This window comes from Tamandua tetradactyla, chromosome 16 (assembly GCF_023851605.1).
Source record: "Tamandua tetradactyla isolate mTamTet1 chromosome 16, mTamTet1.pri, whole genome shotgun sequence".
Lineage (NCBI taxonomy): Eukaryota > Metazoa > Chordata > Mammalia > Pilosa > Myrmecophagidae > Tamandua > Tamandua tetradactyla.
The window spans coordinates 66,701,389-66,720,355 of NC_135342.1; the positions used below are offsets into that span (position 1 = coordinate 66,701,389).

Genomic DNA, 18,967 nt, shown 5'->3' on the forward strand with positions numbered 1-18,967 from the left:
AGCTGGGTCCTATGCTCCAGTATAACACAAAGTCAAAATCAAGGCGTTGACCAGGTTGGCTTTTACCTGCAGACCTTGGGAAGAATCCACTTCCAAGCACACTCAGTGCCTCAGTTTCCCAAGCTCCTCAAGGGCTCATGTCCCTGCTTACATGGGCCCCGTCCATCTTCAAAGCTGCAGCAGCACATTGAGTCCTTCTAATGTTTCAAATCCCTCTAATGTCCCCTTCTATCACAGACTGAGAAAACTCCCTATTTTAAAGTCAGCTGTGCCATGTAACATAACACAATCACAGAAGTAATACTCATCATATTTAGACTTAAGGGATGAGAATGGGGCATCTTTGGGCAAGGGGGCATTTAGAATTTCTGCCTACCCTGCAGTGTGAGGATTAAGTGAAAAGAATGTATCAATGCTGATAACATGATTTTTTTTGGAGGGAGTGGTGGTGCATGGTCCAGGAATCAAAACCGGGTCTCCCGCATGGAAGACGAACATTCTACCACTGAACCACCAGCTGATAACATGATTTTGATGGCTGTAGCACTATTATACAGCAGAATGTGCTTGTTTGCAAGAAATACACACTAAAATATTCAGGTAATGGGATCAGATCAGCACTTTCCTCTCATATGATTCAGTACAAAATAACTTTTTCTTTGTTCTGTTCTTAAAACTTTTCTACATATGCTAGTGCAGATAGATAGGCAGACAGACAGACAGACAGATATATATATATATATATGCATTTCTAGATACAAAGGAAAAGTCTGGAAAAATCTAGAAAGATAAACATAAGTTAACCATTATTACCTGTAGGGAATGGAATTGTTTGAAGGGGAGAAGGATAAATTTCATTTGGGCTACTATGTTTCTATATTGTTTGAATGTATTTATGAATAGATAATTATTCTCATGATAAAATACGATAAAAAGCAGGAAAAAGATCTTGAAAAGGAAAGCAGGAGACTGGCTATTGATTCCTTGGCAGAGGGGGCAGAGTGGGCAGAGGGAGAGGGCACTGGCTGAGCCTGAAGTTAAACAATGAGGCAATATTACGTTTTCTCTATTGCACAACTCTGTGCCTCTCCAGAGAGCTAACAATAAATCAAATTTAAACTAAAATCTGTATTGGTTATGGGAACAAAAGAAATTTTCCGTAGGCTGTGAAGGAGTGCCAGACATTAAGTACTTCCCAAAGATTCTACCTTCACCATTTCCTCACTGGTACTGAAAGATAAACATTTCTCTATTTGCTTAGTTAGTGACTATGCCCCTTTGTTCTCTTATCTGATGTCTTCAAGCACCCTGAGAATTTGTCTGCCCAATGGGAGCCCAAAGCTATTCTGCTCTCCCCACAGTTGCAGCTAACATATACCTCGAATCACCGTTGTCCAAAACATGGCCACTCAACAATGGAAATCCTCCAGACGCTGTAAGAAATAAAGCTTTGACTCCAGGATAGTGTTCATTTTGACACAGGGAAGGGGGAGGGTGGTTACATTCAGGTACACTTCATCCTCACTTTCACCCCCCTCAAGTTCTACCTGCCTGTTCACATGCCCTTCCCTTTCTGAGTAGAGGAAAAAAATATCTAAGCCAGGAGTTTTTTTGTCCATTCCATTTCTCCTTTGGTATACTGCTTTTCCTTTCCTGAGTAGAGAATGAATGTGGAGAAGCTGAACTGGCGACGAGCCTGCTATTGCAGCACATCGCATGACCCACATGGAGGGACCAGGTGCCCTGTTCTGTCTGGTCTGACTGCTTGGCTCAGCCTCGGCTTGGCAACCTCCAAGCCGCATGGACCTTGACAAGTTGGTGACCTCTCCAGCCCCCTTCTCCTCTCTTATAAAATGTCAAGCACTTAGCACAGCCTCCGGCCCAAGTCAGCACTCTGGGAGTATTAGTTATCAGGGTGTCGCTCTTCAGGCAGCCCAACAGTAGCTTTTAACAGGCACCGTCAAAGAACTGGAGATGTCCTCCCTGTGGCTACCTCTATGATGGGCAATGGGCAGCATTAAAAGCTTAAAGGATTCCAGAGTATATTAAGCAGATAATCAAAAAGTATTGGCAAAGTCCCTTGAAGGATGGGAGAAAAATTAAGAAACTTGAACTTTACCACCAGGGAACCCCAGAGACTGTGCCAAATATTAGGGACACCCAAATCAATAGACCAAGCCCTTGATCTTGAGGCTTGCTCTTGTGAAGCTTACGTACATAGCAGAGAAACTTAGCCTACCTATAGGTATGCCTAAGAGCCACCTCCTGAGGGCCTCTTTAGTTGCTCAAATGTGCCCTTTCTCTCTTTAAAGCCCAATTCTGCAAGTGAAACCATTGCCCTCCCCCACACGTGGGACATGACATCCAGGGATGAAAGTCTCCGTGATGTCATGGGAGATGACCCCCAGAGATGAGCCTAGCCCAGCACCAGGGGATCAACGATGCCATCCTGACCAAAAGGGGGAAATAGAAGTGTAACAAATAAGGTATCAGTGGCTGAGAAAATTCAAATAGAATCAAGAGGTTACTCTGGAAGTCATTCTTACACAAGCTTCAGTTGGACATCACTACCTATCATAACTTGCCAAACCCCAACCAAAATCATCCCTGGCAATCCCAAAGAATACCTAGGGCATTATATAAGATTCTACAAACGTTCCATGCACTAGGGTAACTCTCCAACACCTACAACCTCCAGATGTATCCCTGGAGCAGCTAAGTCCTGAAATGCAGAGGGGCCAGCCCTTCCAGAACATCAACTAGTTCCATCCCCCTATCCCATATTATCGACAGCCCCTTCCAACATGAAAAAGTTAGAATTGGCATACCCAAATACCCCTAAAGAGTGGGAAAAAGATCAAAGGTGATGGTGGAATTATGCAGAGAAGTTTGGGTTTAACAACTGAGTAAGACTGCTGAATCACTATATTGATGCTTCTTTTGTTCTCCAATGTCTTGGTGCAGCAAGAAAAAAAAACAAGAAATTGTGCAACTGTAACCCACACCAAACTTTAAAATCTGTTCTATAACTACTTATTAAAATATACTTGGAAATTTATTGTTTTGTATATATATTTCACGATAAAATAAATGTTAAAAAATTTAATCAAAAAAAAAAAGCTTTTAGGAGCAATTTAGCTCTATCAAAATTTAAAACACACAAACCCTTTGACCAGGTATCCTACCTTCCAGAATCTGTTCTACAAAGGCACAAATGCACATGCAGGGTGTTCACTGAGGCAGTTTGTGACAGGAAAACTGTGGAAGTTAACCAAGTGGTCACCAGTAGGGGCTGAACAAATACATCCCATGGAAAAAAGCGAGGTCAGCTGATATGAACCAGTGTGAGCAATGCCAATATCATAATCAAGTGGAGAAAGCAAGCTGCGGAATTAAACTTATGTGATCCCATTTGTGTGAAGAGATAAAATAACTAAAAACATTCATTGCAGTATGTATGTCATGAATACATAGAAATTCAAAAATACACACCCATACATACATATATATACATGTGTGCATACATGTGTGTATAAAATGAATGTTATGCACAGAAAAAACTCTGAGGATATACACCAGACAACAGTTACTTCTGGAGAAGGAATAGAAGCTTTTATGCTTCAGGATGATTGTATTGTTTGAATCGTTAAGAATAAAGACACCAGGCTTATAATTAAAAAATTAATACTCCAGTGTGCTTAGGAGATAGATACACACTGAAGCACGTATGGGTAAAGGTCATGGTATTCGCAACTTACTCTCAATTGCTTCAGCAATAATAATTATATATATAGAGAGAGAGAGAGTGGGGGAAGAAACAGGGTAAGAGGGAGGGAAGGAATGCAAATGCGAAAAATGTTAACGGTGAATCAAGGTGAAGAAGTTCACTGTACAGTTTTTGCAAATTTTGTTTATGTTTGAAATATTTTCAAAATCAAGTTAAAAATAAAAATAATGATAGAATGAAACAGCCAAGCTCCTGCAAAGCCCACTACCGACCCCAGAGATCAGAGGCTAGAAGGACCTGCAGGGTTTGGTGAAACCACTGGCCCTCCAGAAAAGGCTGGAATTTAAATTCAGGTTTTAAATGGCTTTATTTTCTTCCACAATTCCCCCACCTGCACCACCACCACCCCCCACCCCCGCCCTAACTATCCAATGTTCATGTGCTATTGAAGGATCCTGGGATTTGAGTCTGGAAAGAATCACAACAACTGTGGGTTAGGGTTAACTGAGTGACTGAAGAAGCCTTCTGCTGCAATGGTGACCCTCATGATTGTCTCTCACAATCCAGCCAGGCCACCGAGGAAGGGCTCTCGGGATTTGGGGGATCCAGCTCCAGATATAACCTCTAGTCACCAGTGAGCCACAAAGGCTCATCTGGCTTAGAGGGAAGGTCACAGGCTTGGGCTTCCCACTGGACACCATTCTCACCTCCGATGATCTGCTCCAACGGCATCTGTGACTCTGCTAAAACCCTGCTCTCTGGAAAAAGAACAAAAATTATTTCAGTCAACAAGGCAGGATGGGCCCCGCTCTTACAGGAAGCCCATGTCCTCTTCACTCTATAAGCTCCACAAATGCACGTGACTCACTCTTACAAACACACTACCCCATCCCAGCACATCTTGGACTCTCTACCGAGTGTCTTCATCAAGCACCTCAAGAGATTTCTTCCCAGATCTTCAAATCAGGAAGGAATCGCTTTTCAGTAATGACTGCTTCCTGGCATGGAGCCCATGATATTTAATCAACAAGAATGATGCCAAGATGTTTATTTTAGAGCCCCTCTCTCTTGAATAGACAATCCCTTCTTGTAAACACCACTGCCTTATATGTTCATCCAAAATTTCTTGCCACTATTTGTTCACTGTCAAAGAAGTAACACAGAGTAAGTTTCCCCTAGGTTCAGAGCATAGCCCTCAAATCCGATCTGAATGAGGAATAGAGAGAGAGAGTAGGATGAATCTTCTCTTTGGGTGATGTGGATGATTCTGAATTGAGACATTAAAACCTCCTCTTTCAAGCCACAGGGGGCCCCACTCACTTCAAAAGGGCCTCCAGCTCCCGCTTGACTCTGCCCACCACAGGCGGCCCCTGGTAGGTGAGGGCCGTGTACAGCTGCACCAGAGAGGCCCCTGCCCGGATCTTCTCCAGCACATCCTGCCCAGTGCTGATGCCGCCAACTCCGATGATGGGAATTCTACCTGCAGGGAGGCACAGGCAGCGCCATGGCGAAGGGAAGACCAGGTGAGAGCCAGGAGCTCAGTCTGCCTTCGCCCCTGCAGCTTCCAGCTGAACGCAGCTGTTTAGGGTATGATGATTCCAATCACAACCTTGCCACCACAGCCACCCAGAGGTCTGGAGACACAGACACGGGAATCCTTGCCTTGGGTGAGTGCATACATCTCCCGAACAGTCTGAGTTGACAGGTCTCGGAGGGGCTCCCCGCTCAGTCCTCCTGTTTCGGAGCGCAGTGGGCCCTGGAGGCCAGCAGGGCGACTCGCTGTGGTGTTCGTGATGATTAGCCCATCGATGCCCAACTGCAGAGTGAGAAAGAAACAGGCAACTCGTGGTCTGGTGGCATTTTGCGTGCTTAAGGTTTCTGAGAAGTTTTCCTAGGGGGTCTGAGCACCAGCAAGCCAGTGGCCCACACCTGAAATCCCAGGAAGCAAAAGCTACACCAGATCTCACTAAGTTCTCAAACAAGTATCCAAAACGAGCCCCAATTAAACAAGAGCGCCTCCCCACAATGCTCTACAACCCACTTCCTGGGGTCTCACCAGAGCCTCCAGGTAATCAGAGGTGGAACCAGGATTTGAACCCAGGGCTGCTGGGCCCCACTACTCTCCTATGGCATAGAGACCTGGTATTCAGATGGAGGCTGGAGAGAGGGAGACAGAGAACATTCCAGTTTTGACTGAGTTTGGCCAAGGAAGCAAGCACAAGCCTTACTATCCTTGCTGGGTGAAAATTAGAAAAGAGAGGGGAGGAGCATAAGAAAATAATTCATTAAGACACTAATTCAGGCATTCACTTTCAACCATATGATTGGTTACACTGTGGCAGACACCAAACCAGCCCGGGATATCAAAAAGGAAGTCACAAGGCTGCCATTCTGAGCTACCCTGGCAGGTCAAATGGCTTTGACAGACAAGAAGTGACCCTCGGGTCAGGCCCGACTCACACCTCCCTGACCACGCCGGCGATATCCTTCTTGTCCTGGGCGGTGAGGTCAGGCGCGATCTTCACCAGCACGGCGGGCTTGTGTGCTCTCTTCAAGGCGTCCCTCTCCTGCAGCACCTACGGCAACACATCATCAGAGATAGGGGACCCCTGACGGGACCCCTGAGAATGCTGCCCAGCTGCAGCCACAGATCAGTGTGTTTTCACACAAGCTATCAAACTAAAATGCAAATGATTTCTCCTTCCCGGGAAGCAAAGCTCTCGGTTATGCAAAGGATCCTCCCCCTTCAGGATAGATCTGGTCCAATTCCTTCCAACCTAGGCACCCCAAGGCTGAGTCCCTAATGTTATCACTGGCTCTGACACACTAAGATTTGTTTAGACTTTCGTCCCTGAAAGAGCTAACAAGGGAACACTGTCACAAGTAGCGTGTGATAAAGTCATGCATGTGTTCAGTGCATTCACTCAGTGAGCTTGGTGCTGGGGACAAAGTGGTGAATAAGAGATAATGGTCCCTACTCTCATGGAACTTAAGCTTTAACCTCAAGGACAGAGAACTGAACAACTAATTACCACTGCACATAATCAGTGTTGTGACAGCACTAAGGTGCACCAGGAGGTTACAGCAAGGGGTCTCACTGCTTCGGGTGCTAAGGTTGGCTCTGGAGGGTAAGGGTGCAGCTTCACTCTGGAGAATATACAGGATCGGGAGCAGGCCAGTGGGGCGGGGAGCGTGGAGAAGAGATGTAATTACCCACCTTGGCCAGCAGGCAGTGCAGTTCTGCCTTTCCCTGAAGGCTCCGCAGCCCAGGCGTGTTGGGACTGGACACGTTCACCACCAGGTAGTCGGCCAAGGGGCCCAGTACTCGAACCCCCTCCACGTAGTCCGCAGCGGCGTCCACCGAGGTCTTATTCTTCCCCAGGTTTATTCCCAGTGGCAGCCCATCTACAAATATCGTGGGTCAAGTGCTGTCTCCACACACCATTACCTGGGCACATGTTGAGGCCATCGCTGACTGCACAGCCCAGGAACAGCACTCTAGACCTTCTACGGCCAAGCTGGAAGGCTCTACATCAGCTGATAATGTTGTGAACTAGGGCAGGGCGCTACGGCCTGCCAACTGATAAACAGTTCACCATCTTTGCCTGGGCAACTACTGGGGTGTTTTACTGCATTTTGTCCTTTCTGATTTCTAAAATTTAATGGAAAATGGAGAAATTAAGAATGCAAATACTAGTGATAAAAAAAATTAAGCTTCATGAAGCTATTACAACTGAGAAACACACAGAAATCAACAGGGCAGGTCAGAAGGGGCAACTATCTAATCTCAAGGGATGTTTGCTGAACTTGAGTTAAGTAACCAAGTGTGCAATTGTTACAGAAAAAAAAACAAAGGGCTACATATAAAAAATACTGGAGAATATTTTCAATTATCATGTCTACATGTATAGGTATAATTAAGTATTTGGTAATACTTCTGGTTCTCAGCAATGGACCCCCCCCTTATAACTAAGGGGGCCCTACATCCTGATGTTCCCAGAACAGTACCGATTAGCCCTGTAGCCTGGGCATAATTCTTACCAGTCCCTCCTTCACTCTCAACAGCGTCTCAGTTTACAACATTGCCACCTTATTTAAAATCCATGAGTCTATCACTTGACTTACATTTTTAACTCTCAGAAAAACACATTTTTCAGAAACATATGTTGAAAGCAAGAGGTTTATGTACAAGTTTTACCTCTCCAAAGATGCTATCCTATCTGCAAAGTTCAATGTCACTGGCTGCTTTTTTCCATCTGATGGCTGGGAACAGACTTGGAATACCCAATTTAACTCACAAAATGTGTCAAGTCAGGTAGGATAAAAGAACGAAATCTAGTACACCTAACCATCCTCTCACACCCTGAGTGGAGAATCACCCTTTTCATTATCAGCTGAAAGTAAATGAGATTTGTGTAGCAAATTTCCAGGGGGCAGGAGGTATTCAGAGCCCAATTAGACAAAGCCTTATATAACAAAGTCTCCACGCTTCCCAACTCTTAACATCCATCAAGCCAAGCTCATTTGTAAGTTTTAAATATTTTCCATACACGTAAACTCGCTTGAAAGATAGCATTGCTTTCATGTAGCTAATAGATCTTTTATTAGTAGTCATCTGACCAAACTGATAAAATTTTGGAGTTAGAAATGGCTGAATTACTCTATTCCCAAAGGGCACCAAAGCTTTTGTCAACTCATTTATCTTGACACCGTGCTAGCAAGAAGCTATCAAGTATCGTCAAGGCTTCCAGCTGCTGGGCCATCTGCCCTGATAAAGACATACGTGCATAGCGCGACCACAGGATTCCACTTCTCTCCAGTGAGTGTCAATGCCAGGGAGAGGGGGTAGCAAAGGAGAACGGGGGATAAAGCTGACACAAGGAGCACCGTGGACAAATACAAGGAAGGCAAGAAGGCAGGAGACGAACCATGAAAGTCATATTATGACCTCCAAATGGGAAAATCTGTAATAAAGCAAGATCTGGCTCCACCAAAGCCTCAGATTTCCAAGACGAGGTCACTTCCTAGTCCTCAGATTTCCCAAACGAGGTCACTTCCTACTCCCCAAATCTGAGATTGCTAACAGCCCAGGCCCGTTCAACTTCACTTCCCGTAATCAATCTAATATCCGCAGGTTCTACTCATCTGGCCACCAAGGCATCCAACATGACTAAAACTTCCTGGATGGAATTCCAGGGGAACCAAAGAGGAGACTGATTTCCACTAGACCACTGTTGCCACAATCCCTGGGTGCCTGGGAAGCTACGGTCAGGATGACCCAGCATTACAACCACTAAGTATATCCTGAGACTGCAAAGTGGAGAGCCCAGAGAGGAAATATCAGTGTCTCAGTCAAAGCTGCATGCTGTTTCAGGAACAAATCTTGAAGGATATTTTCCCAAATATCAATAATCATTACCCCTAAATGGGGAAGATCTTGAGTAATTTTAATTTTCTTGCAAGAAGTAGGAAGACAGATCAGGTCCTACTCAAATCTTAGCTATCATTATGATCAGAGGGAGGCCACTTTGCTTTTCTTATTCTCCGTTTTTTTCAAGCTCCCTGGTTATATAAACATGTTATATAATAAGGCAGAAACAAAGTGAGTCCACACTAAATTGTGAAATATAGCTAAACTTTTGAAGGGCATGTGGAACCAGGAAAATTCCTCTATAAGTTCCTTAGTGGTTTTTTTTCTATTGCTCAATCATGTTTATTTTACTAATAATGTTCCCGATATTTATCCTACCTGTTTCTTTTCAATAATTAAATAAAGTCCAATACGATGGTGGCTCAGTGGCAGAATTCTCACCAGCCATGCCGGAGACCCGGGTTCGATTCCCTATGCCTGCCCATGCAAAAAAAAAAAATACTACCTTTGGGCGGGCAACCATGGCTCAGTGGTCGAGTTCTCACCTGACATGCTGGAGACCCGGGTTCAATTCCTGGAGCCTGCCCATGCCAAAAAAAAAAAATGTCCCTTTCATTCAATAAATGAAACACACTCACTCTACCTTCTGTGAGCTTGGTCTGCTTCTGCTGTCTGGCCCGTAACCTGTGTTCCACCACTGAGAGTCCATGGCTGTTAAATCCGTATCTGTAAGACACAAGCACACAGAGGAGGGACAAGGTTAGAGCCCCTCAGCCGGAAGGGAAAGAATATGGTTAGACAGCTCCAAGGGCATCATCACTGTATACTTATGACTTAAAGAAATTAAGAAGAAAGCAAAAGAAATCAGTCAGTTCTTAGAATTCCAAGGTCTAAATAACCGAGACCCCTACAGAATTTACTAAACCACTATCAAACAAAAAGGGAAAGATTAAAATGTGCAAACAACCTGCCTAGCCAACCAGTGTTGGGAAACCGCCCTGACTCTGCGGCGGCAATTGCCCCAGCCCCGTCCAGATCCAGCCTCCACTCCTTGCCCCACATGTGCGACACGACACAACTGAATGCTCTCCCCTTGCTGATGGCCCCATGCTCTTCCCCTCCAAACCCCCTCCTGGAACTCATCCTTCCACTCCGTTTTCCCATTCTTTCTGCCTAGTCAAAGCTTTCATTCTTCCTGGCCCAGATCAAATGTTTCCCCTCGTCCTTCTCTGAAGTTCCCCACCTCCTGGCCTTCATACAGGACTTTGTAGCCATCTTTTTCCTGGTCCGAATGTACAGATAAACCGAAGTACCCCAACGAGGCTATAAGCTTCTTGAGAGCAAGGATGTGTCTTATTTTTCTCTCATTATGTCACTGAAAGCTCCAGGAAGGCAGGGATCTTGTCTGTCTACTCATCCCTTATTCCCAGCCCCACTGTCGCTTGTGGACCAATGGCCATTCCCCTTCTTCCTTAGAACCCACTTCCCCTGACTGAGGGCACAAACGGCAGCTGGACGATGAACATGTGACCAGGTATGTTTACTTAGACCCAAGGGGATGTCCACCGGGGAGCTTCGGGAAAAACCTTCCCCTTCCCTCCCAACAGACAGGCTTTCTTTTCCCTTTCTGCCCTTGGATGTCCATGTTTGAGGACGTGATGCTTGCTGGTAGGATAGACCTCTTGCAAACAAGAAGGGAAGGCCCAGAAAAGCTGACCCAGAGCCTTGACATTGCTGTGCTGCTTAACCAACCCTGGAACTCCCTACTTCAACTACTAAGAGGAATAAATAATAATAAACACCTGTTGCATCAGTCACTTTTAGTCGGGTCTTTGTTATCTGCAGCCTAATGGATATAAAGACACATGTACTTGGTGATTTAATAAACAAGCGAGTGAATACCTGTCCCCAGTCACTCATCCATTCATTCCACAAGTGTTTACTGAACACCCACTATGTGCCAGGTACTGCAAAGAGCAAGGAGGCCCACACAGCGAGTGCTCGCTAGTACAGGCTACCGCATCTCACGCCACTTCTCACCTATGGGGCGCAGCCAACACTACCACCCTGGTGTCTGCAGTTACCTGTGGCAGCCAAAACATAAAGAAATATATTTTGCTTGGCCAATTCTGGAGGTATCAATCCCAGCCTGTTAAATGCAGGAAAAAGATGAATAACAATTTCCCTGAAGCACAATAAGGCAGGAAGTACAACTAAACTTCCCATTGGTCAGATTAAAAAGCCACTAAAGGCCCCAAAGATGCCATCAAAATCTGCCCAAGGAGGCTCTTCTAAATTCTGTTACCAAAAAGTTGGAATTTCTTCACTTTCCGGATTTGCTATAGTAAAATTTACTCCAGGATTACAAAGGGAAGGGTTTTAGCCAATCCAGAAGGACTTTTCTTACTAATAGCAGTGGCGTAAGTTGATTTTTAAATTCACCTATTTAATAAAAGTTAGGGGCTATGCTGTCCAACCAGAGAGCCACTAGGCACATGTGGCTATGAGTACTTGAAATGCTGCCAGTCTAAATTGAGAGGTGCTGTATGTAAAATGCACACCGGATTTCAAAGACTTAGTAAAAGCAAAAGATAAAATAGCTCACTAATAACTGTTGATACTGATTGCATGTTAAAATGATAAAGTTACTACATCTTAGGTTAAATAAACTATATTAAAATGAATTTCAAATATTTCCTTTTATTTTTAATGCAGCTACTAGAAAATTTAAAATTACATATGGGGCTCGCTTCATATTTCTGTTGGTCAGTGCTGGGCTAGCGCACTCTAATAACAATGTGGAAAAATACAAGCTCTGAAGTCAAAGAAGCCTAGGTCCACATCCAAGCTCTCTCACTTATTATGTCTGTGATGATGGCTAAATTATTTAGCTCTCTGAGCTTCAGTGAAATATTAAAGTCTGCTTTCCAAAGTTGGTGTGAGAAAATATGCCTGGCACATAGTCAGTGCTCAACGGGGTTTCTAAACATTTCAAATGACAGAAAAAATGTCCACGTTATGGGACAGAGGTGAAAAAGCAGAGGCAGCTCTTACATCCCTGAGAGCCTGAGAGCCCTGCATAAGGAGGTGTTCCCTACTAAACTCGGTGCTGTTCGCCTACCTGTTAATGATGGCGTGGTCCTCGGGGAGGCGGAAGACTCTGGGTTTAGGGTTTCCTTCCTGAGGCTTTGGGGTAACACTTCCTACCTCAACAAAACCAAAGCCCATCTTATAAAGTCCATCCACAGCTTCCCCATGCTTGTCAAATCCTGCAGCAATTCCTATTGGATTTCGGAATTTATGGCCCAGGACTCTGACCTCCTGGGAAAAGGAAGAGAAGTTAAAGGTATTAAAAGACTATCGCAGCATTTCTCAAAGTATAGTCCCTGGCACACCTATTATGAGAATTACCAGGGCAGGGGTGGAGGTGGAGTAGGGGTTGGCTAAACATCAGATTCCAGGGCCCAGCCCCAGACTACAGAATCAGAATCTCTGCGGGGAGATGGGGCGCCACACACTGCCCTCAAGGTGATTCTGATGTCCACTCGAGTTTGAGAACTGCTAAGCTTTACCATCGTCAGGGGGGTGAGGTGGGGGAGAGATTGTGTTACTGTGTTTCTATACCATGGTTTGAGCAGAAGCTGGGCAAGTCATTATGAATTTGCACCTTTTTTACCCACTATATTCAGCAGGAGAGAAGAGCTCGTTGATGTCAGCCCCTTGACGGTGCTCCTCTGAAACCAGGGAGAATCAAGCAGCAAAACCCTCTAATCAGTTTAATAAGCCAGCCCACTGTGTCTCTCCCCATTTACCCAGGCTCCAGAAAGCGGCCATGGCTGGAGACAGACACTTCCCTGCTAGCCATGGGGCAGGTTCCAGATGATTCTTTAGAATGAGAGTGACTGAGGCCTGGTACTGTCACTTCTACCTTGACTCCTAAGTAATTCAGGATTCTGCCCTGATGGAGCCAACAAATCTAGTAGCAAAACTTTAAAAGATTTAAAAGAAGTAAAGAGACGTCACAAAGCCAGCAATTGCACTGATAGCTGATGTGGCCAGGAAAACCTCTGAGAAGACTAGCAAGGGTCTCCTAGGATGGGAACCATCTGATCCAGACGCAGGATACAGAAAGGACACTCCCAGAAAGGAAAACAACAAAAAAACATGCACGATGATGCAAGAAGTATAGCTGGACTAGAGGACCTTCCTTATTGGCCACAGTCTGACCTTAGCCGCACATCAGAAGCCCCTGGGGAGCTTTCAGACCTCATCCCCAGAGATTATAGTTAAACTGGGCTGGAAAAGAGCTTGAAAATCTGTGCATTCCAAAAGCCCCTCCCCCCCTCCCCCGCTGCCAAGTGGTTCTAACCTGCAGTCAGGGTTGAGAACCACAGATTTAAGGGAATGGTGGGGAGCTAAAACTGACAGTTTCACTGGCGTGAGGTTATCAAGAGTCCCAGCTGTCAGGCTGAGGTGTCTGGGACACATCCTAAACAACTGCTTGAAGTGTGGCCCACAGAGGCATGTTTAGGATGATGGCTCCAAGGCCACACTGGCTGTCCCCATTAACTGTGCTTATATGGACAAAACTTTGTACTACCCAACTATAAACCACACTTCCTTCCCAAGTCACCCCGCACCCCGTCTTAATATCCCACTCTTTACTCACTCCCATTCCAGTGGGGTTCCAGGGCTTTCAAACTAGCAGTTCTGGATGAGGAAGATTTAAAGAAAAGAATGCTCTTCCTGATTCTGCAGTGCCTTTCCGTGTTTAAGTATGTAAGCCAGATAAACATGCAGAGAATTTATCACTGTGATTCTTCCTCCAAAGAGTTCTGAGTGCTTCCTGTTTGTGTTTTCTTCATGCTCACATCTTTCTGATGCATCCCATTTGATCAGAAATCTCTCAAAAGGAAACCACCAAGGCTTACATGAGCAAAGGGATTCTTCTGTTTTGTTTGCTGCAGTATCACCAGCACACAGAACAGTAATGGGCATATGGTGGGGCTTCAATAAATATTTGTTGAATGTATGAACGCTTGAGGCTCGGACAGGGGTGAGTATGCTTTTGGTTTCCCCAGAGGGCTTACCTAGACATGTCCACATCATATTAGCTGTTTAACGAATCTAGAAAGCTTCTCTATTTAGCAGTGAAGAAGACCAAGGGATCTGAGACCTCGGCAAGGAAGAAGAGTGGTCAAGGGGACAGATGCCAAAGCCAGACTCCATGGGTTTGAATCCTGGCTCTGCCATTTCCTGGCTGTGTGACTTTGGGCAAATCACTCAACTATCCTGGTTTGTAGATGGGGGATGATAGTAGGATCTACCTCATACAGTTGTAAGAGGAATACTGCCGAACTCAGTAAGCCCTATAAAAGAGTTAGATAGGATTGCACTCCAGGTTTCCACTGCTCTCTTGAGGTTCTGGTTTTCAAAAAGATCAGTCCCAACTGAGTAAATGAAGGGTGTTCCAGAGCACCTACCAGCATTTCAGAGTCCTGAAATGTGTTTCGAGGAAGGAGCCCCAGGGAGGTGACGCGAACAGCCAGCTTGTGGGCTGACTCTGGGTCCAGCAGCCGCTGCAGAGCTGGCATCAAGTGTTTAGAGTAGAAATGCTCATCCCCCATGGCCGTCAGGTAGGAGGCGAAAAGAAATCCTCCACCCCCCAGGATGACCACGGCATCCTGGACCTGTTTCTGAAAAAGAGAGCCCATTAAAGGCCACGTGGCGGCACACTCTCTGAGTCCTTTACACACACACATAGAAGATGGAACGACACGTCATATGAAGCAATGTCCCTTGCCCTCTGCTAACACTGGTCTCCTTCATGACTAGTCTTGCTCACACACTGACCTCTAGAGTCCTAGGCTCTATCTACACTTGTGCTGACACACTTCTGTTGGCCTGGAAGGTTTTTCTTAGGGCTTCACTTCAGAGGTTTTCAAGAGGGGCAGTGCTGCCCCCTAGGGAGCCCTTAGCAGGCATTTTTACTGGCCAGTGAAGGAGTTGTGCTCATGGATTTACTGAACAGAAATCAGTTAAAGTCAGACATCTAGCAAGCTTCTCTATTCTGCAATGCCTGAAATGGTCTGCTATATGTATGAATTGCCCCATGTCTTCCTGTACAAGTTTTGAATGTCTCACTGACATTCATGTAGATTTAAAATAATCTGTTCACAGTTATCTGATCCTAGAGCCTAACTATATTTCACCACATACATACAATGGTCTCCTGCATAGTTATCATGTATGTTGTTTTTTCCAGGAATGCAATTATCATGTAAACTGAGGGATGACTATACTGTTTTGTACAGAACTTTACCAAGAAACGTACAACATTTCAGAAAATCATTCACGGATGGTACATTGCTTGGAGTGTTCGTAATACAACACTGTGACACTCACATTTCTAAGCAGCGTTTCAAACACCCAACTACCTCATTATCCAGGGGAATCATGCCCCAATATTTATATTTGAGATACATGTTATCTTATTAGAAATTACTTTTTTTTAACTTCTTCCATTTAGGATATTATGTTGTTTTTAAAATTATACATAGAAAGATTGTATTATATATAAATTTCATTTCAGAATAATAAAGGAGGGTTGCAAAGCATAAAAAACAAGCTCTGGTCTTACTGGATTGAGAACTACTATCCTAGCTCAAATATGATCCACAAGGCTTTTCTCTAATTATTGCCACTAGATGCTGAGTCATTCATTCAATTATTCATCAAATATTTATTGAGCACTTAGATGGGCAAAACAGGCCTGATCCCTTCCCTCATGGTTTGTACAATCTCATGAGATCAAAAGAAGTATGTGATCATGTAAATATATAACCATGACAATTGCTATTAAGGAAAAAAGTATAGAAAAATCGATGGATCCAGCCTCATCACGAACTGAGGGTAAGGCTTCCTTGAAAAAGTGATTTAAGGCCAATATCTGAAGGATAAGTAAGGGTCAGCAAGGAGGCAGAAGAGGTAGGCTGCACAGTTCTCTGGGAGGGAAAGTGTAAAGACTCTCACCTGAGCAGAAAAGAATGTGACAGACCCAAGGAACTGGGAGAAGAGGTAAAATTTGTTTAGAACCCAGGAGAGAGGGAAACATAGCTTAAAATAAAGGTCCTTGCCAGAAAGCTTAAAATAAAGGTCCTTGCCAGACTGAAGATAAGGGTTTTGTTTCCTAAACATCTAAGTGAATGATCCTATGTGACTTTAAGGAACACTCCTACCTGTTAAGGTAGATCAAGTCTTCACTCTCTTCCTTCAAGTCTGCTCCATTAGATTGGAGGAAGGCCCCTTACATTAATCAACAAATATGTGAGACCTACTATGCGCCAAGCCCTGAGGATACAGCAATAAACATGTCACACAGAGCCGTACCCTGACAAAACTCTGTTTAGAAGGAGCGGGACTATGCCTTATTCTAATTTTATTCCACGTTGCATCCAGCACACAATTCTAGTAGGTCAGGTGTTTACCGAGTGCCAGGCTCAACAGAAATCTGAACCGCGTGCACTGACATGCAGCTCGGCCTCGCCTGAGATATGCAAGTGCTCGTTTACACACAACTTCACCAGTATACAAGTCTATACACACGCACGCGCTTTTGTGGTGTCCCCAGACTCACACAAATCCCCCAAAGAGGCCCAGGTTCTTGAGGTCACTTTTCACCTATACCTCGCCCCCGCCAGCCAGCCCCACTCCCGAAGCCCGACTTTTCCTCGCATCCGCGAGAAGAGTTTTCCCGCACGACTTTCGCAGAGACTCACTTTCAGCAGTCTCCACGCCATACTGCTTCCCCACTGGGCCCGTCCCTGTCTCGCTTCCATTGGAGGAGGCGGCGACAGGACGTCCAATCCCTGCCCCTGGAACTGCCAGCCCACCAATCGCCGGGCAGGAGGTGGGAGGCGGTCCAGACGGAGCCAATGCCCTTGCAGCCGCTGCGAAAGACGCCTCACCCCGCCCCGCGGGGTGGGCGGGCACTCGCGCGCATGCGCGAGCACATTGGCCACGCCCCTTCCGTCCGTCGCCCGCCTCCCTTCTCCTTTCTCCCGCCACCGGATTCTTGAGGCCCCGGGTCTGGAGCATCGAATCCGAGAGCCAGTAAGGAGGAAAAGTCTTCTAGAAACCCCTGTAGTGGCGCGTGGATTCTCCTCTGAGATCCCCAAGAAGAACTGAAATCGGGGCCACAAGACTCGCCGACCCGGGCGCACGCAATGGGCTGTTTACCACACCGCCTTTTATACTCCCAAGTCCTTAGAAACAATAGAAAGGAAATTACATCCTTAAGTCCCCAAATAGTTATCATTATCCCCAGGGCTGCATTATAACTTTAGTGGGTCCTTTCCTCCAAAGAAATTAAGCTTATGATTTAATTGCGTTGTTATAAAGACGAGCATATTAGTGTTATATATGTTCTTCGACTTATCAGTTATCTTTTCCTTCTGATTTTAAAAGAAAACCTTTTCGTGAGCCACAGAAAATATCGTGGACTCTAGGCTCTGCATCTCCTGTGCCTAACGGATAAGTCGGTCCTCTTTTTGCTTTGACATTCTGGTGCAACAGATGTAAAAGATATTAAGCGAAGCAAGACCATGAGTGCACAGCTCTGTTGGAGTGTAGCGAATTGCAGTGATTTATGCTGACATAATTTGTCACAGTCCTCTCAAGCAATCATGTCCTAATCAGGAATTCTGAAATCTCTTCGATGTCCTGGTCGTTGGGCATTGCAGACTCACTCAGTGTCAACATTAATTATGGTAATGTTTGAAGGCTCAGTGGCATTGTTCCTTCCTAAGGACTGTTCCATGAGCTGAAATAGCTGGCCTATTGTCTTAACAGGAATTGGAGCAGAAGAGGGAGAGTTTGAAGCACTGTTCTTAATTCAAGCGGTTTTTTAACATCATTGTATGAAGGTATCAAATTGAAAATGAAATCCTATAAAGTCAGATTTGCGCTGCCTTAATCCACATGTGAGGTGTCTCAGGGTCTCAGACAGTAGAAATAATTGAAAACATTTCTCAAACTAATGATTATGCCTAATAACAAGTCTTTTACACTTTAATGGAATAAGTTAATTCAAAATATATATTTGGTCAACATAAATTATTACTGTACCTGGACAAAAAGATGTTCATTCTTCAGTTTTAAGCAGCATTCTCACCAATTTTTTGATCAGTCACATTTCCAAGCAGCATTCTCACCAATGTTGTGGTCATTCAAACTGAGCCTACTACTTGATAGAGTAGTTGTGCTCTAGATAAAGCAGGCTTTGAGAAATAATATAAGCAGGCATACAGACAAAGAGTTGAAAGGAAATTATAGCATTGTGGAAGATACCTGATTTACAGAAAATATTTCATCCACATCAGTTAAAAATACCTGAATCAAAATACTTGTATGTGTGTATACATAAATTGTGAACTCTATCCTGGCATTCAAAACGTTTCAATTTTATGATTTCGATTCCTACTACTGTCCTCCCAAACTGCCCTCCCTCCTACTCCCTCCCCAGAACTCCCCACATTCACAGAAATATTTCTTTCTCTATTATGTAAACCTGCCACATTCTCACCACTATGTATTTACTCATGACTCCTCTACCAAGATGGTCTTTTCATCTGTCTAAATATGTCCTTTCTTATTTGTTCAAATATGTGCTGGAAATAATTTCCTTATCTGAACTTTCATAGTAATTAAGCTGTACCTCTCTGATGGCACTTTTCACTGTCTTTATTAAATACTTACGTCCTTTTTTCCTTAATTAGACTATAAATTTTTGACAAATTGGGATCATGCCATATTTATCTTGCATTTGACAACAGCTTTTCAAACTGAAATATATTCTTTGGATCTACACT

General features: G+C 44.6%; 1 protein-coding gene across 1 annotated transcript; it reads right to left on the reverse strand.

Moving 5' to 3' along the window:
- Positions 1 to 3,885: 3,885 nt before the first annotated feature.
- DHODH (dihydroorotate dehydrogenase (quinone)) lies at positions 3,886 to 16,961 on the reverse strand. Its single transcript, XM_077132908.1, has 9 exons — positions 16,877 to 16,961; positions 14,582 to 14,794; positions 12,220 to 12,419; positions 9,742 to 9,824; positions 6,945 to 7,132; positions 6,190 to 6,303; positions 5,390 to 5,543; positions 5,048 to 5,207; positions 3,886 to 4,485 (listed from the first exon to the last, which is right to left on the reverse strand). The coding sequence occupies exons 1-9, from the start codon at positions 16,934 to 16,936 to the stop codon at positions 4,431 to 4,433; spliced, it is 1,227 nt and encodes a 408-aa protein (XP_076989023.1). The 5' UTR covers positions 16,937 to 16,961; the 3' UTR covers positions 3,886 to 4,430.
- Between the last annotated feature and the right edge of the window lie 2,006 nt (positions 16,962 to 18,967).

What these genes read in the sequence shown, in the direction of transcription:
- DHODH (XM_077132908.1), bottom strand. Translation starts at nt 16,936, where the DNA reads ATGGAAGCGAGACAGGGACGGGCCCAGTGGGGAAGCAGTATGGCGTGG. An exon ending in TTCAGGACTCTGAAATGCTG is followed by an intron (nt 12,420 to 14,581) that starts GTAGGTGCTCTG and finishes TCCTTTTCCCAG; the next exon opens with GAGGTCAGAGTCCTGGGCCA. An exon ending in TGCACTGCCTGCTGGCCAAG is followed by an intron (nt 6,304 to 6,944) that starts GTGGGTAATTAC and finishes GTGTTGCCGTAG; the next exon opens with GTGCTGCAGGAGAGGGACGC.